Source organism: Sinohyriopsis cumingii, chromosome 11, assembly GCF_028554795.1.
Source record: "Sinohyriopsis cumingii isolate HCF-2022 chromosome 11, ASM2855479v2, whole genome shotgun sequence".
Lineage (NCBI taxonomy): Eukaryota > Metazoa > Mollusca > Bivalvia > Unionida > Unionidae > Sinohyriopsis > Sinohyriopsis cumingii.
In genome coordinates this window covers 88,025,579-88,045,223 of record NC_142971.1, presented here as the reverse complement: position 1 = coordinate 88,045,223, position 19,645 = coordinate 88,025,579, and the positions used below count along the sequence as shown (strand labels likewise).

Genomic DNA, 19,645 nt, shown 5'->3' with positions numbered 1-19,645 from the left:
CTAATCATACAAATAACGATTTCTTTTTTAACTTTTTCTAAAACACTTTTTATTGATTGACACAAGACCTTTTAGTAAATCATAAAACCTTCATGAAAACGGGACGAAAAATGTCTACGATAAAATATCTATAATAGCATGTTATAATGAGAAAGTAAGTACAAAACACTTTAGTAAGATGTAATTACGAGTCATATTTGTGTCGACTCTAATTCAGTTGTAGATCGTGCCTAAATGACAAAATCTCATTCTCCAATTATCAGAGTCGATTGGTCTCATGTGCGCCTAATGATCCATTGAAAGGACCTTTAAAATAAAATCCTGCGAACTTTTAATCTGCAATTCATCGGCTTGATTAAATGGGTGTAAAGGAACTCTTAAATTTAAAGGACGTGGGAAAGAAGACTAAACTAATCCTATTTTTAAAAAAAATAAAATATTATCCGCTCTTTTGTGGATGTGTTGTGATTGATGATTTCCGTCAATCCGTGTGTCTGTGCGTCTCTCAACGTTTTCCTTGTAACCTGAACTCTATCCATACTGATTGAATCATGGTTGTCACATCTGGTATTATATTTTTCAAGGGGGAGTAGATGACAACGAAGGTTTAGAACCATAGATGCTGCTCAGGTGGGAGGAGAAGATAGGTGTCAAAGTTTGAATTTCATAGGTAATTTTAAACTCTTTATATAACCTGAACTTCATCTATACCATAACAGTGGGGGAATAATAAATAGTTGTCATTATTTTTCATTACGATGAGTGGATTACAACAATGTTGAACCGAGGCTTAGGGGCTGGGGTGAATAAAACATAAAAAGAGCTGATATTGGTGTTTTTGCGTAAAGAAAGAATAGTTTTTAAATGTCTCTGATAAATGCAAGATAATGTATTTAAGCCACCCGAATCGCACATTATATCTATATTTAACTTGAACTAAATCTGCCTGGTCAAAGTCACGACTCTCTGGTAAGATATGTATGAGGTGTCGAGGATGAGGTGTCAGTGATTTTAAAATAAAATGTGTGTGTGTGTGTGTGTGTGGTTTGGATTTTTAACGTAGCTTTAAATATGTTCTTGTCATATCGCTACGATGTTGCAGTGTGATAGTTTACACTGATGTCTAGCACTGGGGCATCATGCCGCAAACATGTAGCATCATGTTCCACCCAGTCCCATAATCCTATGTTAGAAACTCTAATGCTAATGATTGTATTATTTATAAAGGTTTTGACATAAAATATCTTGTGACCTATTTTAATCAGTAACGGCCTTTGCAAACGCGGGGCCCGGCTTGGATCAATTTGGCTAGGCCACCTATATTTACGGGCTGGGCTGCCTGTGAGCACGACATGTGGAAATATTCTTTTAAACAAGTTTTATGATATTGAATTTAAAATTTTCTTCTATCGCTTTAAAATTACTTTCTCTCTATAGATTACTTTTTTTAACAATTACTATGGCGCAAGGCCCCTGTGAGCGCGGGGCCGGCCAAATCAGTCAAATCGGGCTAAGGCCGGCCCTGATCGTTTTCTTCAAATCGAAACATGCGAGTTTTGCGAGATAGCAAATGCGACAAAACGATTTCTCCCCGATACGTGATAAAACAGTTGAAAACGCGCTTAGTGTATTAAACCAGGAAGAAATAACCCCACCCTCAAAAGGATTTCCGCGGACTTGAGTGGCAGTGAAGAAATATTTACTCGAAAAGAATGGCAGATGATAAAGAGGAAGAATTTATGAGAGAAAGGACACTTGGTGAGGGGGCATTTGGCAAGGTGTATTTGGTGTCGAAATCTGAGGACAACGGCGACAAGGTATTAACTTTATGTACATGTACGCTGGTTTATATCCAGTGCAAAAAGCATACAATACATTATTATATTACGCCTGCACATCCATTGAACAACTAATTTATATTGATCTCAAATATCGAAAAATGTATTATGACATACCATTACTCGCTCAAAGCCTTTAGTAAACAAGAAAAAAGACGGCTATGTACTTTGCTTGATGTAGGCCTATAAATAACTCGACTCTACGATGTGAACTATGTAACTACGATAAGTCATCGCATCAAATGTATCGATCAAATTACAACTTACCTGGCTGGCCAGGGCTGTGTGTTTGGGTCGGGGTGTGGGGGTGGCATTTCCCAGGGACTACGTAAAAGGGAACTAATTTTTGATGCCCCTCTGACATATACCGTGAACAAAGTCATGTAAAACTCACGTGATACAGCTATAAGAAAAACTTGTATTTGCAATTAACCGAATCAAGCACTTCAACAAATATAATATGATGCATGAAATACAACTATATTACTTCATCAAATATAAAATAATGTATGAAATACAGCAGCAGGGGGGGGGGGGAATCCTACAAGCTACTTTTCCGAGACACCCCTTCCACTGAAACTTTTCCCGATAGAAGCGTTATTTCCATGAAATAACACTTTTATTCAGAAAACGAGACAAAAAAAAATGTCCCCGATCCCTCGAAGAGTTTTCGCGGGGAAATTAAATCGTGGACAAATAAATAATGGCAAATATTGGAGAAGCATTCACAACTAGATTGGCACGACAACGACTAGCCGCGATTAAAAAATTTCTTCCGGTTCGTGATTCCGTCAAAGAAAAATTAAAAGCAAGACAAGAAGCGCGAGTTGAGTTTGCAACATCTGCGGAGGAATTATTTAAGCCTATTACAGCAGCTACTGGTGAAGTTAAAACTGCAATTGTAGGAAAAACTGATCCTGCTGACCCTACCAAAACAAAACGAGGGTTACTTCAAGCAATAGAAGAACTTAAACAGCAACAGGCAGATGAAGGTGCTGTAGTTGATCCAGGTGCCGCCGGAGTAGTGACAGTTGCTAAGGAAACATTTATTAATAAATTTACCGAAGATGGTATTACTGAGATAAAAAATATTCCACTTACTAGCGTGGATGAACTTAAGGAGTTTTCTGCTTGGATTGTCTTAAATTATCCTAACCGGCAAGATTTTCTAAAACCAGGAGCTGCCTCGGGTATAACCCAGGCTGATTGGAGGGATTATGTTTACAAAGTAAACCGAGGTATTTCTCGAATATCTAGCACTGATGATACCTATAATTTTATAAAAACTGGCGTAATTGGGGTTAATAAGGAACTAAGAGACCAACAAATGAAGGCAAAGGAAAGGGAAAGGCAGGCAAAAATACAGGAAATGGAAATGAAAAGGCAGGAAAGGGAGGAAGAAAAGAAGAAAAAAATACAGGAAAAGGAAATGAAAAAACAGTCGAGACTACAGGAGAAGAAACCACCAGCTCTAAAAATAGACCCCGCAATGACACTGCCTGATCCAGTGCTTGAAATTTCATCACCTGAACAAATGGGGGCTAGCGCTCCTGATGATGATTTTACCACTCCTGTTTCGTCACCCATCCCCCACGATATATCAGAAGAGGAAATACTGAAAAGCAAAATAAAAGAATTACAAAATGAATTAAAAGATTTAAGGGAGGAAAGAGAAAAATTACAAAAAGGAATACCGAAAAAGGGTACCTACTCTAAGGTAGAAAAGATAGAAAAAAAGGAAAGATCTGTAACTGATGAAATTGTTAAAATATCAGCAAAACTAAAGAAAACAGGAAAAGGTTACACCGGTCGCGGATATAACAACCACATCTGTCCTGATAATATCATCAATGACGTATCACGGTTGGAAGTTCTCATAGGAGGAAAACGAGCCGGAAACAACTCTCGGGAAATTATAAATGAAGCCGCAGATATCTGTCAGAGACTATTTCAGCGTGGCATTATGGATATCGGCGTTTACCGGGGACTTATTGATGAACTCGCGGATGGTTACTACAGCGACTAGTAAATTTAGTTAGAGAAACAATAATTAAATAAAATGATCGTGCACAATTCTCAACCCGGACACGCTCGTGTGTTACAAGTCCGCGTAGTAAACTCGCGATTACCAGTCTACAGAGCAACCTACGGAGATGGTCTCGGTGATACAGTTACTGGTTTGTTTTCAAGAATAGCCCCTAAGGTGTTACCGATTGCAAAACAATTGTCGATGAAAGCTATTGATGTTGTCAAGGATAAAGCCCTTGGATCTGTTGGTGATCTCGCCGGGAAGGCATTCGCGTCAATCAAGGATAGACTGTTACGGTTAACTCGTAGATCAAAAAAACCGCCACCGGTGAAACTGGCCAGTACTGAACTTATGCCCGCGGACGTCAGTAAAGTAATAAATCAGGCTGCCAATCAAAAACTTGCAGAGCTTGTAACCCAAACACCCGAACAAATAAATACAAGCCTGATATCAGGAAGTGGATTTCGTTTTAGAAGACAATAATTTTATATAAAATGTTTAAACCTATATCTGATCCAGCGTTTGACATGGATGCACCAACACTAAAAGATGAGTCCGTGCGTGATTATCAGTATTATTCTTATGAGGCAACAGTACCTAATCAACGCGGACGAATTGAATTACGAGTCCAGGATACAAGTAGATATTTCCTGCCCGCTGAAGCATTTCTTGAAGTCACGGGTGAACTTGTAACAGATGTTGTCGCTAATACAGCATACGGAGCTAATGTTCGAGTTGGTTTTGTTAACAACGGTATCATGGCGCTGTTCAAAAGTGCTTCATACAGCATTGACGGAAGAGAAATTGAAATAATTCAGGATAATGTTGACGTTGCTACAACAATCCTGGGATTAGCGAGATACTCAGATGATTACACTAGATCAGCTGGTCCGACTATGATGTTCGCTAAGGATAATTCTGATCATCCTGAACACAGATCTGCTATTCAAGTACAAACAGCACAAGGCACTGCTGTAGACCCACAACCGGCTGGATTTGCGGCCAGGCCAGGTGCTGCATTTCCAATATTAAGGCCTAGTCCAGATTACAATTTAGGTTTTGCTACGCGTAAATTAATGTTATCAGGTGAACGTAGGAGATTTTCATGCGCAATTCCACTGTCTCACATCTTTGGATTTTGCAGACATGTCAGAAGGGTTATTTTTGGAGCCAATCATACAGTTGTACTTAACCGAAAAAGTGATGACGTTGACGCCATCTGGCGAGAAGACGGTGTTGCTGGCGGTAAAGTAATATTATTCAAGCTTGCTTTGTGGATGCCAGTGATGTCTCCATCACTCGTTGAAGAGCAACGGTTACTCTCTTTCATGGACACAGGTGGTAAATCACTGATATCGTGGTTAACAACATCAACAGATTCCATTCAAGGTGCCGGTCTCGGGCAGTTTACGTGGCATATATCATCACAACAGGGAATATCAGCGCCGCGACATATTTTTGTTGCACTCCAGCAAAATGCGAGGTTGACTTCCCAACTACAGAGTCATATGATATTTGACAAACTTGCTGTCTCTGAAGTTTCGCTGCGAATAAACGGACATCAAGAACCATCCGAAGATATAGTGATAGATTTTGAAAATAATCAAGTTGCGCGTGCGTATCATCGTTTGATGACATTTATGGGACGTGATCAAAATATTGATACCGGCTTGCAGATATCACAGTTGGATTTCACAACGTTGTATCCGATTTATTACTTTTCGCTGGAACATTTGGATCTAACCAAACAATCTGTCGTTGATATACACTTCAAAGCTCATGTAGGTGAGTTTCCCGCCGGCCCGCCTGCTGGTTTTAGAGCTGTCGCGGTTATACTCTCCGATAAAGCAATGCTGCTTGAAGGTGTTGGCGGACGAATGAGGGTCATCGACGCTCCAATCGAGAATATGTAACGCAATTAAAATCAAACTTAGGATATAATGTCATACAATCACGTGAATGTTACTTTGTCGCCGTCGCAAATAAAAAAATTACAATCAGCGGCACGCGCACGTACCGGTGTGACTATCACGCTGTCGCATAATCAACTCGGTGGCGGTACAAATAAAATATCACTGACAAATACGCAATTTAATCATGTCAAAAAGGCCCGTGCAAGTGGTTCAGGAGCACGAATAGATTTTTCTGCTGCTGCTGTCGCCGACATGAGTAAAGCCGGCGGAATATTTCCTCTCATTCCAATACTCGCCGCAGCACTTCCCGCAGCGTTAGGAGCAGCAGCAAAGGCCGCAGCGTTAGGAGCAGTTGGAACCGCAGCTGGTCTCGCTGTAAAGAAGGCCGTTGGTGGAAAATATAAAACTCGCACAGGCGGAAATATATTCCCACTCATGTCCGCGTTGACGGGAACTCCGATACCGATTAAGGAATTAGTTAAAAATATAATATTACCCAAACTTGCCGCGGCGAATATTCGCGCGGGATCCGGATACAAAAAAAAGGGAGATCCGCTCGCGGATCAGGGCTAAGACTACCAGGAACTCCGGCATCATGGTACCCAAAACGGGTTTAAAAACGCTTCGTCAGTCTCCAATGAGCAATTTTGATTTATTAGATGCTGTTAAAAAATTGCGTATAAAACATTTCAGAGGTGTATTCATGCGAGATCAATTACCGCAACAACCGAATAATCCAGAAACTGGCATTATCAATCTCGACAACAAAGACGGTCCTGGAACTCACTGGGTTGCTTACGCGATCGATCCACGCGGAATTATTTATTTCGATTCGTACGGTTTAGCACCGCCAACTGAGTTTCTCAGGTATGTCCGCGGAGTGCCTCGCACTCTCAACAGCAGATTTTTTAATGTTCCAGTGTGGCAGTCGACGTTACCAACACAAACATTAATTGATCCGCCCATTTGTGGGAGCGAGGTTTTAAATGTTCTTGATGCAATCTCAAGAAATCCAGCAACTCCTCCTCATAAAGTAGTGTATGAATATACCGCATCGAGAAATGCTAGCATTTGAAAAACAGCAATAAGAATAATGGTGGATATTTACGGAAGACCTTTCACAAGAAAAGTAAAACCAGGCACAGATGTTGATCTCTCAAAATATGCGACCCGAGATGAAGTCGATAATCTTTTGAATCTAGCCGGAGTTGACCCAGATGAGGTTGCTGTTTTTCAGGACAAACAAGGAAAACTAAAAACTAGCAACATCAAGTGGAATGATTTAATCCGTAATGTTCGTACAGCTGTCCCTGGTAACTTTCCCGTTTTTACTGACCGTGGTAGCATCAGGGATTCAAGTATATCGAACAAAATCATCAAAGACATCAACGATGAAATTAAAAATTGTGTGAAAAAAACCGGTGACACAATGACCGGCGAACTCAGCATGAGCGGCAACAAAATAACCGTTCTAAAAAATCCGGAAGGTCTCGAAGATGCCGCAAATAAACAATACGTCGACGCGCAGTACCAACTCGTTGCTGGCCTAGTCAGCGATAAAGTAACAAAATCCGGCGACGTAATGACCGGAGAACTCAGCATGAACGGCAACAAAATAACCGCGTTAGCGAATCCCGAATCCGACCAGGATGCGTCAAACAAACAATATGTGGACATCGTCAACGGTAAACTAAATACGCTGCGGTCAGAGTATGATGTTCACGTGAACGGGTTTAAAAGACTCCAAAGAAACTTCGTAAAAACTGATGAGGTCGTGGATAAGTTCTTTGGGACTCCTCCAGTCGTCGACACGAAACTTTCTGAAATCATACCAAATCTTACTAATAACGCCAACGATATCAACAAAATTAATACCCGGTTAGGTGTAGTCAGAACGGAAAAAAGTTTTTCAGATCAAGTTCAGATAATAGAAAATAACATTAACACGATCAAACAAACACAGCAGAATATAGTATCGGGTATTCCTGAGATCGTTAACAAAACCAGTCTGATTAAAGTTCCCACTGGAGTTACTCCCGGGCATATCACCAACATCGTATTCACGGTATCATCGGGATTCGCAACATGGTCACGACAAAATAACACTATCAAATATACAGCAACAGCCACCGGTGTTTACAGGTTGTCTGTGTTTTCAGCCGCTAAATTTGAAATCTTCACAACATATCCTTGGAGACATTCCACCGATAAGTATTCCGGGGTTTGCACTGTAATACTAAACAGCAACGCCGAGGAAACATTTATGCTTGAAGCCGAGGACGATAGTTTAACAGCAACATCTTACTGGTTTTGTTTGGAATTCGTCGCTGCAACGCCTCAATTGGTTACCGCGTAATTGAAAATCGGCAGCGATTTTTAAATAAATGTCAACGACGCCAGATGCTCAACAATATCGATACAATCAAGTCCGTGAGTGGCAATCTGAGTTAAAAACTGTCATCGAAGTAACCAGTCAAAAAGTAAAAAAATACCGCAGACGCATAACAGTGTTAGACGTTATGGTTTATTCAGTATCCGCCGTTGTTGCATCCGCGGGAGTAATACTATCAGCGGTCACTCCGGTAACAGCAGTAGTCGCTGCCACGATCTGTGTTTGTACGACCACTACCGCGGCAGGAGTTTTCGGCATCATAGCAAAAAAAATATCCTCGTGTGCTAACACAAAATTACACGATTACACGACAAAATTAAATACAGCCACGACCGCATATCAGAAATTATCATCGCTGATATCATCATCGTTAGACGTGCAATCCAGCGACGCTACGTCGATATCAGATTCTGAATTTAAACTAATGTCAGATGCGTACAATGACTATTTGAAAACTAAACAAATAAATAATGTCACTGATGGCAACGCCACAGGAACTGCTTCAGCAAATAGTCACAAACACAACACCGGTAAGGACCACAATGATCTCAGTGTCCTCGACGACACCAGAATTCAGCATTAATTTTCGAACTCCAATTGCCGTGAACGAAATCGCGTTGTCGAAGCTCAGTGTGTATCACAGCTGGCCCAATATCAGGTCGGAATCATTTTCCGGTCAGCAGCCGAATAATTCGTTTGTGTTCGGGAAACCCAGCGCGGACCCACAACAACGTGAACTTGAATGGGATACAATTACGCTACCCACTGGGAGTTATCAGATCGAAGAAATCAACAATGAGATACAACGCCAAATAAAACGAATCACCGGCAAGGAAGCCAAAATATCTGTGACCGCGCACGAACCAACGCTGTCTGCGGTCATTGAAATCTCAACACCGGGATACGCCGTGGATATTTATAGCAGCTCAATCCGAACAGTATTAGGATGGCCACGAGAACGACCCGAGGTCCCCCCGAGTCCACCCCCACCATCAAAGTCGGATTTTGAGACCACCAAGGAAGAAATACACGACCTCGCGTACAGCAATTATTTTTCCCTTGCAAATAGATTACTAACAAAAGAAGAGAAAAGAAAAGTAAATCTTAGACCACCAAATGATATATTTAATTTTTGGATTGTCCAGGTTCCACGTGATGATGGAACCAACATTGCAGATAATTACAAATTTGATGATATAGAATCTAAATTTTTTATTCCGATCAAGACCGAACATCAACAACAGCTACAATTGTTGCGGGGATATTTCCAAGATTATATTTCCGATTTAACAAGTGGAACTGCAAGCAGTTCGGGAACTGGAAACGCTAGCGTTTCTACAAGCAGTTCTCGCGATAAAATTATCACAACCATAGAAAAACTAAACAAACTCGCATCCGCGATGGAAATCATAAATCTAAAAATAATTCAGATGTTGCTGGATCTCGGGGATCCGGATGCGTTTAAGGAGGATCCTCGGAATGTCTTTGGGGAATATGGACAGCAAACTAGATTAGAATTTGCAACTAAATACGGTATTCAAGTGAAGGATATTCCAAATTTTAAATTTCCTGGGTATAACGCACCCGTGCTACGAAAATCAGTCCAGGATCTCATCGCGGAATCTTTCGAAGATATTTCTGCCACGTACACGCGAACAAAACCGCAGCCGGTTATTCTCAAGCACGACAACAGTACAGCATCCGATGGCAGACACATCTCACCCGGGATCGTTTCGATCACAGATGTGGTCGCGGTCAATCTTGTATGTGACGTCATCGACGGTAGCTACAGCGCTGGCAGCGCTAGCGCTGCCCAACAGGGGTTTATCCTATATACGTTCACACCAAAAGATCCACCGGGTTTTTTGATTGTGCAAGAACCAATCAATGTGGTCTATCTACGGTGTAATAATCCGTGGTTGTCAACGATAAATTTCAAACTCGTCGACCAACGGGGAAATTTGTTGGACCTGCGTGGCGAGACTGTGAGTATAAACCTGTTGGTGAAGTCTTAGGACTTCTCTGGAAATGCAAAGCATTTCTCACGCTAGCATTTCCACATTTAAAAAATTACAGTTGTGTATAATGCACGAGTATATCCATGTCCGAGTTCGCGTACATGACAAACAAATTCTCAACGCGGCAATCAGGACCGCATTTGGAACCGCTGGCGTTTCTGGAAACTCAAAGAGTTTCTCGGGACAGTATTCGGAACTTGACACTGTCGAGTTCCCCGTCGGAATAGTCGTTGACGAGTACGGCAACGAAGACTTCTTGTTGACACGGCCACAACAAGAACAGTTACAGAAGTATCACACGATCACAGTTTTTTGTGACCAAGAACACATCATGAACTATTCTCATTCGTGTATTGATGCTGAAACACTCAAGCAAATCCTGGAACTCAAAGAGTTCTGAGAAATCTAAGGACTTCCAGAGAAGTCCCTTGGACTTCCATGGCAATCTCAGAAATCAGAGATTTCCACGATTGCTCAGAAATGTTTCACATTTCCACAGTAGAATTTCAAAGACAAAAAAAAAATAATACTTTTTTTTTTACCCTTGGAAACTCACAATGGGGGGATCAAAGCATTTCTCAAGTCAAAGACTTCCAACGCTAGCGTTTTTACGTTAGACTTGAGAAATGCTTTGCATTTCCTGAGAAGTCTCTTGGACTTCTGGAAACACTAGCTTGGATGAGAAGTCAGAGACTTCCAGAGAAGCCCCTTTGACTTCTGCGTCGGAATTCTTTATTTGACTTTTTAACAATCTCACTCGGGAGTTAATTAATTTTCGAGTCTCATACTCGTGTGATAGTGTAAGACGAATACTTTCAACTGCACGCGTCAACGGAATAAATTCAGATACCTGTTCGTGGGTAACTGTGGCAAGTGATCTATAAATGCAATTTTGCAGCATTTTAATGAACCTGTATCTCGCAGGAAGAGTATTTTTCTTCCCTGATAGCTCATTCAAGGATTCAAAATCTGACATAATTGTTTCAGCGTCTGTTAAAATATTAAAACCCCGCTGCTTCAATTTTTGAATTTCATCAATTACGATATTTATATTTTCGTAATTCATATATTATAACCATTTTTTTTATCTAACTGAGAAGTCCCTTGGACTTCCAGAGAAGTCATTGACTTCCATGGCAATCTCAGAAATCAGAGATTTCCACGATTGCTCAGAAATGTGAAACATTTCTCATGTTTGCATTTCTGCGTCTTTGGAAACGCTAGCGTCTTTGACTTCCAAGTTGTCGACGTAACAAAATGAGATTTTTTGTTTTAGTCGTTTTGAAAATGCTGTTTTGCGGATCCCAGCTGCGACATTCTGTACAGAAGGTGGACAAATATCGAAATACCTACTGGCGGCGTTTATTGATGGAAATACTATTTCGTCACCGGTAGTTACGTTCATGGATTTGATAGCTCTTACAGTTTTTTTACCACGTCCTGTTTTACCCGACCGGCAGTTCTTGCGTTGAGTGACCACGCGAAGATTATCTATAGAGTTATCAAGTATGTTACCATTAATGTGATCAATGACAAAACCCTTAGGGATCACTCCAAAGAAACATTCATAGACGAAACGATGACATAAATACCTCCCTTTGGTAACAGTAAATCTTAAATAACCAGCATTATCAACTCCACCAACTGGTCGTCTTCGCGTGCAGTGTCGTACTATGCCATCTCGGTTTGCCTCATAATTTGGAATAGTTGGATGTGGAACAAATTCTTGTTCGGGGACGAATTCTTGTTCGGGGGCGAATTCTTGATTCATTATACTATAAGCAAAATCATTTGTCTAATTCATAATTTGTCTGAAAACTTATTTATATAATCACGCTCCGAGAGAGTGTTATCACAGTTTTTTTTATCATAATACCGTTTTAGTTCTCGATAGCGTTTTCCACCACACGCTGAACATAATTGCGTTTTTCCTCGTACTCCAATGCCGCATCTGATACACGGTATCGGTCCTAGACTCCCACCGCGGACCTGTTGAGCATGTTGTCCACAGTATTCGCCTCTGCAACGTCTGTTACACGGCGCTGATGAATTTAGTTTGATCCACTTGCATGAGAAATGCTTTGCATTTCCAGAGAAACTCTTTGAGTTTCCGTTCATTATATATAATATTTTTGTCTATTTAAATACTTGTCTTAATTATAATAATGAGTTTCTCAAGACTATCCAGAATAAAACCTGGAAATCTCCAATTTCCCCGAGGTCGATTCGATCTTGACCGGTTAACCACTGATCGTCGACGAAGAGAGTTAAAGGAACTGCTTGGTGTTATCAAGAATGCCAAGGAAGAGTTTCGTCGTGATGGTGCCGCACATGTGTGGTCGACATATAAAATTATCCCCGACGCGAGCGTTATCATTGATGCTACCATGAACGATACAATCGCGCGTAACATAATTGGGTATCTCGACGATAGAAGATATTTCATACAGATAAAATTTATTGTCAAAGTGGTCAACGAAAACGACGATGACACGTGGATTATCCGTGATAAAAATGATCCTATCCTTGACATTAAAAGGAAAACTATTTTGTTGAGCAATAATTCTAGACCAGGAATGTTGACGGGGGTTGATATACCGTATTACGCCAGATCGTATCCAGTAACTGCAGTCGTTTACGGAATATATCCGATAAAAAAACCAAGTGTAGATAAACTCACGCCAATGAAAACATCAGTAATGTTAAATTGTGTAGCTGAGCGAGTAATGGAACATTTTAAAAACGCAGCACGTGGAAATGGTCTAACTGAGATCAGAAAAAATAAAATAACAACATGGGCTAATCGAGTCAAAGATACAGGGGCTACAATTAAGGATGTTGCCGCGCTAGAAAAATTATTAAGATTTCCTATAACGGTATTATCGCTAACAGGCGAGGAATTGTATAAATCGAAATACAACCGTAGTGGAGCTTCAATAACAATTATTGATCATAACAGCCACGCCTGGACGGAATCAGTTAAAATATTTCCACGCGATCGTGTTATAAGGTATTATTCCGCGGGTATGTTTGATTGTATTTATCAAATAAGTAAAACCGATCCGGTATCGGTATGGTTGTTTAGAAGTTCTGAAGTTGGTGATTATGACCAGTTCGTGACCCCGAACGGAGAAATATATAGAACTGCGGAGTTACAAAATGAAATGAAAGCGCTCACAGAAAAATATTCAACTGAGCAAGTTGATCAATTACTAACTAATTGTTTTACTGTTCCAAGTGTTGCCGCACATATAGCACGACAAAAAAATAATTGGAAACCAACCATGAAGAGTTTTCTCGAGAATGTTCAGCAGAGTTGCATCGAATACGGACACGGCGGTTTATGGAATAGTGTATTTGTTAGTGATAATATGGTATCGGTGGATATGATTGCGTGCTATCCAGGAAGTTTTCTTGGCTATGGCGAATGCGCTGAATACTTTAAACGATTTGGACATCCCACAAATTTAATGACAAGAGTAGCTATTAACGGACCTTTACCTGATTTTGACCTGACTGGATTTGCTCGCGTGGAATCGTTCGAATTTGCAACACGGTTACATCCTATTAATTATGCTTGGTTTGGCAGACATTTCCACGAAAGGAAGTGGGTGCCGTTTCCGTTGTTGCGGTTTATGGTTGACAAAACAATACTAACATCTGTTGTTGTCAGTGAGGGGATTATTTGTTACTCAAAACAAACCTCAGTTTGGTTACCAACTCCAACTGATACTGCGTGTTATTCTGACTTAAAATTAAATTATCCTACAGCGTCTGAAGAAGAATTACGCACACTGGCGTATAAACATGATGAGCGCAACTGTAAAGATCTCGGCCGAAGATTGATAGGTAAATTTACTCAAGGTGGAGCATATGATCATAAACGACATCACAGTCGATTAATTATGGATGAAGAAGAATTAAATTTCATTATCGCTGATACTACTGCGAAAGATACATTTTGTAGCCGCGAGGATATAATAATATCATTGCCGGGGATGCCTGGAAAACGATTAGGAACAGTTGTTAGTTATATCGACGGTGATTCAGCTCAGTACACTCATTTGAGATCCTCTATGCTGGCTTATGTTTCTATAAATTTATTGTCGATGGTGAATAGAGTTCCCTTCGCGGTAAGGGTTGCAACAGATTCGTTTTATATTAACGAAGACGATTTAACAGCGTTAGATTTACCAACATCGGATGATCAATGGGGAACATGGCGAGTAAAAAAGGAAGAGTTGCACGCGTACTGTGAATCAGCTGATGTTGAAATTAAAGATGAATATCGTAAATCAACAACCTTGTCGTGGACAACTTTGTCGTTGCCTTCTGTGTACGATCCAATTGCTAGACACAGAACAGTTTATTTGAACGGACCTGGAGGCTGTGGTAAGACAACTCGTGCAATCGAACTATTTCGCGGTTCTGATTTGGTCGTGCTAACACCAACACACAGACTTGCCAGAGAAATGATACAACGCGGAGTAAAGGCCTGCACTTATCACGGCTTTTTCAAATACAGCGGCGGTACATGGACTCCTGAGCGAATGGGAACGAAGTATATCCCGGAGAAAATCATCTGGGATGAAATAGACACTGTGCCGCTGGATACATTACAACGGTTCCTGACGTGGTTGTTAACGAAAAATACCGCAGTTGTGATGTGCGGCGATCATGGTCAACCACCACCATTTGTCGGCGAATCTCCCCACGAATGGTTGAGAGGGTTTGTTGATTATTACGAGGAAATGCGTGATGACATCAGAGCGCTTGATGACACATTAAAGGAGTTTAAAAAACTAATTAGGCTACAAACCAATAAAGTCCAATGTGAAATAATGCGTGAAATAATTCCAGAGACTTCATTTGATAACTTTTTAACGGCGTGGAAACCAGATGATTTAATTGTTGCAAGTAGAAAATCAGTCAGAGATACACTTCAGCGGCGACTATTTCAGTTACAGCGGCAGAAATTTCCAACGTTGGAAGTGCCGTTATGTTATAGACCAGATGATACACGATTGCAGAATATTGATGTTGATATTCCCGGAAAACCAGAGAAACAAAATTTAGTATTGAATGATATAGTAACAGTTAACGTCGATGCGGTCGAAGATGCATTAGCAATAAATAAATCACCGTGGACACTAGGATATGCTATGACGATTCATTCAGCACAAGGATTAACTATTTCTGATACAACTGTTTGGATCGTTGATGACCGCATCGAATGGTCAAATTTAGTTTATTTAGCCGTGTCCAGAGTAAGAAAGATGGCTCAGTTACGAAGAATTGTATTAGATACGTCAACGAAGTCAGCCGTTGTTGAGTTAACGCAAAAAGATCAAATAAGAAAAAAATTAGACAGTTACCGACAAAGTGACAAGAAAAATAATAGAGAGTTTAACCTGGATATCAACGCTGTGTTGTCGTTACGTGAGCGTCAGAATAATCACTGTGCGAGTTGTAATTGTTTATTGCTGTGGCAGTATCCGAAAAACGACCCAAGACAATTTACCGTGGATAGAATAGACAGCAATCTCGGTCATACGCGTGAAAATGTAATGCTGACCTGTCTTGAGTGTAATCGACGCAGAGGTGTTGCTGCAGTTATTTAAGTGATCGAGGTGGTAATTGTGTATCCGTGGGAATCACCTGAAGTTGCTCGCGTGTGAATCCACGCTGAGGAGCAGTCGAATCTAATCTGTAGATTGCGTTTCTCCCAGTTGATCTGGTTATGCTGGATATCTTGTGTGTGGTAACACTCCATGTGGGATCGGTTGCTCTTTTTTTTCCTCCTTCGAGTTCGCCGGGTTCGTATAAATACCTAACGGTGACATTACCCAGCAACGGGGACGCTAGCGTCGTTGGCTGCGTTGAAACACGTTCACTGACGCGGGGTATATATTTTTTTGTGATTGCATTTACAGGTCTCATGTTTGTTGTTCTGGTAATTTCATTATTCAGTGCGGCTATCACGTTTGGCAGTCTTGCAACCCATTCACGAGATCTCGTATCGTAAATGAATTCCCTCGCGTACTGGTATCCGAATAATCTCTCAGCGAGTGTTCTATTAAATCGCTCAACAATTGCCTGATCCCGATGAATTTCAGTATGCCCTCGTCGTATAACAACGTTATGCTGCTTTGTCAGTGATGACACCGCGCCCTGAAATTCCTTGCCAGGATCAACTTGTAATAATCGTGGCCAGTTTAGAGGTCCTCGTTGATAAATTCGTTTAAACGCAGAGGCGACTTCGGACGCTGTTTTAGTCGCTAACGGTTCTGCTTCTTTGTATCTACTGGCAACATCAACTACTGTTAGCGCGTATTTGTATATTTTTCTACGGACAGTATCATGAGGCAGGAATAGTATGTCAGCCTGATGAACTTCATTGGGGGTACTAACATCAAAATGTGCAAAGTTGATTTGTCGAGGTGGTGGTAAGTAGATTTGCCATATTGCTTGTTTTGATAGCCAATTTTTGGCAACCTTGCGTGTTACTTTTGCTGCGCTGGCGAGTTTATTAATTGCTGAGTTACCTCTCCAGTATCCGATTGGGGAATAATAAATCGCTTCCATTGTTATTAATTATCCAGAGCCTAATGCTAATTTAGATTTCATCGCTGATCTTATTAACCAATTAGCGAGTGACTCCTTAAATGATTTATTTTTTATGGCGCTTAGTGCATGAATTAATTTCACATCCGCGATATGCCTGTCTTGTAGATCTTTACTTCGATAAGCAACATCATGTATGTGACACGCTGCGTCGATAGCGTTTATCGGATACTCTCCCGGTTTTGGTTTAGATTGTTCATCAAGTCTGATATCTAGTCGTGTCCCTGGACCGCAGTAATTGTATCCTGGGAGATGCTTTTCTCCGGGATATTTAGCCCAAGGGGTACCTGGAAGTCGTCCGAGGGTTGCTGCGATGTCACCTCCGCTGACTTTGTCAGGCTTTTTTTTTGAAATCTAAATTTTTTTGTGCCACATTGCGCACACTTACCAGAAAGTGCTTGTCTGTTATTTTTTGTTGTAATGGTTGTTATGTCGTTTGTAGGGGTTCGTGCCTTACACTTCACACAATATAGATCCATAATTATTATTCTTTATATACAAATGGAAATTACAGATTTTTCTGCGACGCGAAGAAAGGAGCCAGTTAAGCATAATTCAGTGCTACCAAACTCTATCCGCGCGATTATAATTGGGCCATCCGGTTCAGGTAAAACACAGCTGTTGCTGAACTTGATAATGAAGTGGATGAAATGGGACAAACTATACTTGATAGCTCCGTCTGTGGATGATCAACGTTGTTATGATGTTATAAAAGATTTTAATGAGAGGGCAAAAGCGCTGAGTGAAGACGGCGAGGATGTTGTTGAATTTATAACTGATATTGAAGAAGCTCCGTCCGTGGAAGACCTTAACGGGGAAATAAATAACCTAGTAGTGTATGATGATGTGATGCTGGACAAGCAAAAAAATCCTGCAAGAATATTTTCCCGGGGTCGTCATAAAAACACTGATGTGATTTATGTTACTCAGCGTTATACACAAATTCCTAAAGTAATCAGGGATAACTGTAATCTTCTTGCGGTGTTTAATGGAGTTGATGTTCACACGCTGAGAAATATTCATCAAACCTGGTGTAGCGGCGATATGGATATTAATAAGTTTAAGAATTTCTTTAGTCGCGCTCAAAGAACCCCGCATGGATTTGTGACAATAAATTTACACGATCCCAGAACAAGATACCGTATCGGACTTGATACATTGTATGGTTAACATAAAAATGTTTCCTTGGAAATCTTCGTCTTCGTAGAGCAGCAGGGGGGCGCAAACTACACCTGATTTTTCGATGATACCTCACCGTGGAAATTATGTCGGATACGAGTCGGATTTATTGAAGTAACTCGCGTTATATCAGCGGAAATACAAAGCATTTTCAGGGACATTTTTTTTTGTCTCGTTTTCTGAATAAAAGTGTTATTTCATGGAAATAACGCTTCTATCGGGAAAAGTTTCAGTGGAAGGGGTGTCTCGGAAAAGTAGCTTGTAGGATTCCCCCCCCCCCTGCTGCTAATACAACTATATTGCTTCATTAAATATGATATGATGTATGAAATACAACTATATTGCTTCATCAAACTTTTTGATAAAGAAATACCATATAAATGCTAAATAACTAAGACTGTAAAACTGCAACAAAATTCTACCAGAAATTTCGATCGATCGAGAGAGAGAGAGAAATTAGCAGCAGTAGATCAAGTTAAATAACTTCTTGTAGTTATCAGTCACAACTTGAACTAGAACCATCATATCTAAGGAATAACAACCCCGAATTTGAACATATAAACCATATGTTAACATACTTCATAAAGTAAATATATAAAACTGATAAAATAATCTTTTTCTTTCGATAGATACGCAAAATATTACGTCTATTATATTTTCCTCTCATTTTCTCTTGTATCTCCATAATATTGATAGGAATATCTCTTTGTTTTTCCTTATTTATCCGTTATGTCTCTACCATTAATAGCTTGTATTTTAACTTAACTTCACATGTATGTTGCTAGACCTGATTTGGCATTTAAGTTGTGTTCCGATCAGTTCTAATAGATAGACAGAGAGACAGGTGTAGATAGGTAGGTAAGTAAGTGGGCGTCGATAACTTAACGAAGATATCTCCAGATGAGTTAAGCATGCCTAAATACGTTTATGGGTTGTGTCATAAACGTTATTTCTCCTTTTTACATTACTCATTATGATAATGTGGCGAGTCCTAAAGGGACTCGCCTCTTAGTGGTCACACGGGTTTCGTTTACCAGTCGTTGTTAGAAGTAGTGAAAGGGGATACCCTACGGACAATGGGAATTAGCATTACAGAACCCCTTGGGACAATCTACGGACAATGGAAATTTAACATGGCGAAAAATCGTGGGACAATCTACGGACAAGGGGAATTAACATGGGAATAAATCGTGGGACAATCTACGGACAAGGGGAATTTAACATGGCGATAAATCGTGGGTCACTCTACGGACAAGGGGAATTTAACATGGGATTTTTTTTTAAAAAAAAATTTTTTAAAAAAAAGGGGTAGGCAATTCAAAGACTATCTCTTTTCGAGAAATATGGCTGGCCCTGAAAAGGGCCTTTGGGTTTTCTTCTTCTAATTTCTTCTTTTCCTCCACCAAGTTCTTATTTTATCTCCTACACTCTTCTTCTCTTTCTTTTTTTTCTTCTCCTCCTCTTCTTTCTTCTTCTCTTCCTCCTCTTCTTTCTTCCTCTTTTCATTTTCTTCTTCTTTTTCAATTTTTTCGTTCCAATTGCGTATTCTTATTCTTTCCTCTTCATCCTCCTTCTCCTCCTTGATCTCTTTCATTACACCACTAATCTTGTCCTTTGCTTTCCTTAAGTTATTAATTTCCATCTTCACACGA

At 40.3% G+C, this 19,645-nt stretch overlaps 1 protein-coding gene across 1 annotated transcript in view; it reads left to right on the top strand.

Annotated features, from left to right (window-relative positions):
• Positions 1-1,605: 1,605 nt before the first annotated feature.
• LOC149788929 (serine/threonine-protein kinase Nek4-like) overlaps positions 1,606-19,645 on the top strand; it is a 110,384-nt gene continuing 92,344 nt past the window's right edge. Inside the window, exon 1 of the mRNA XM_089975071.1 lies at positions 1,606-1,817. Coding sequence (XP_089831197.1) covers positions 1,713-1,817 — 105 coding nt within the window. The 5' untranslated portion in view covers positions 1,606-1,712. The remainder of the gene's footprint in view (positions 1,818-19,645) is intronic.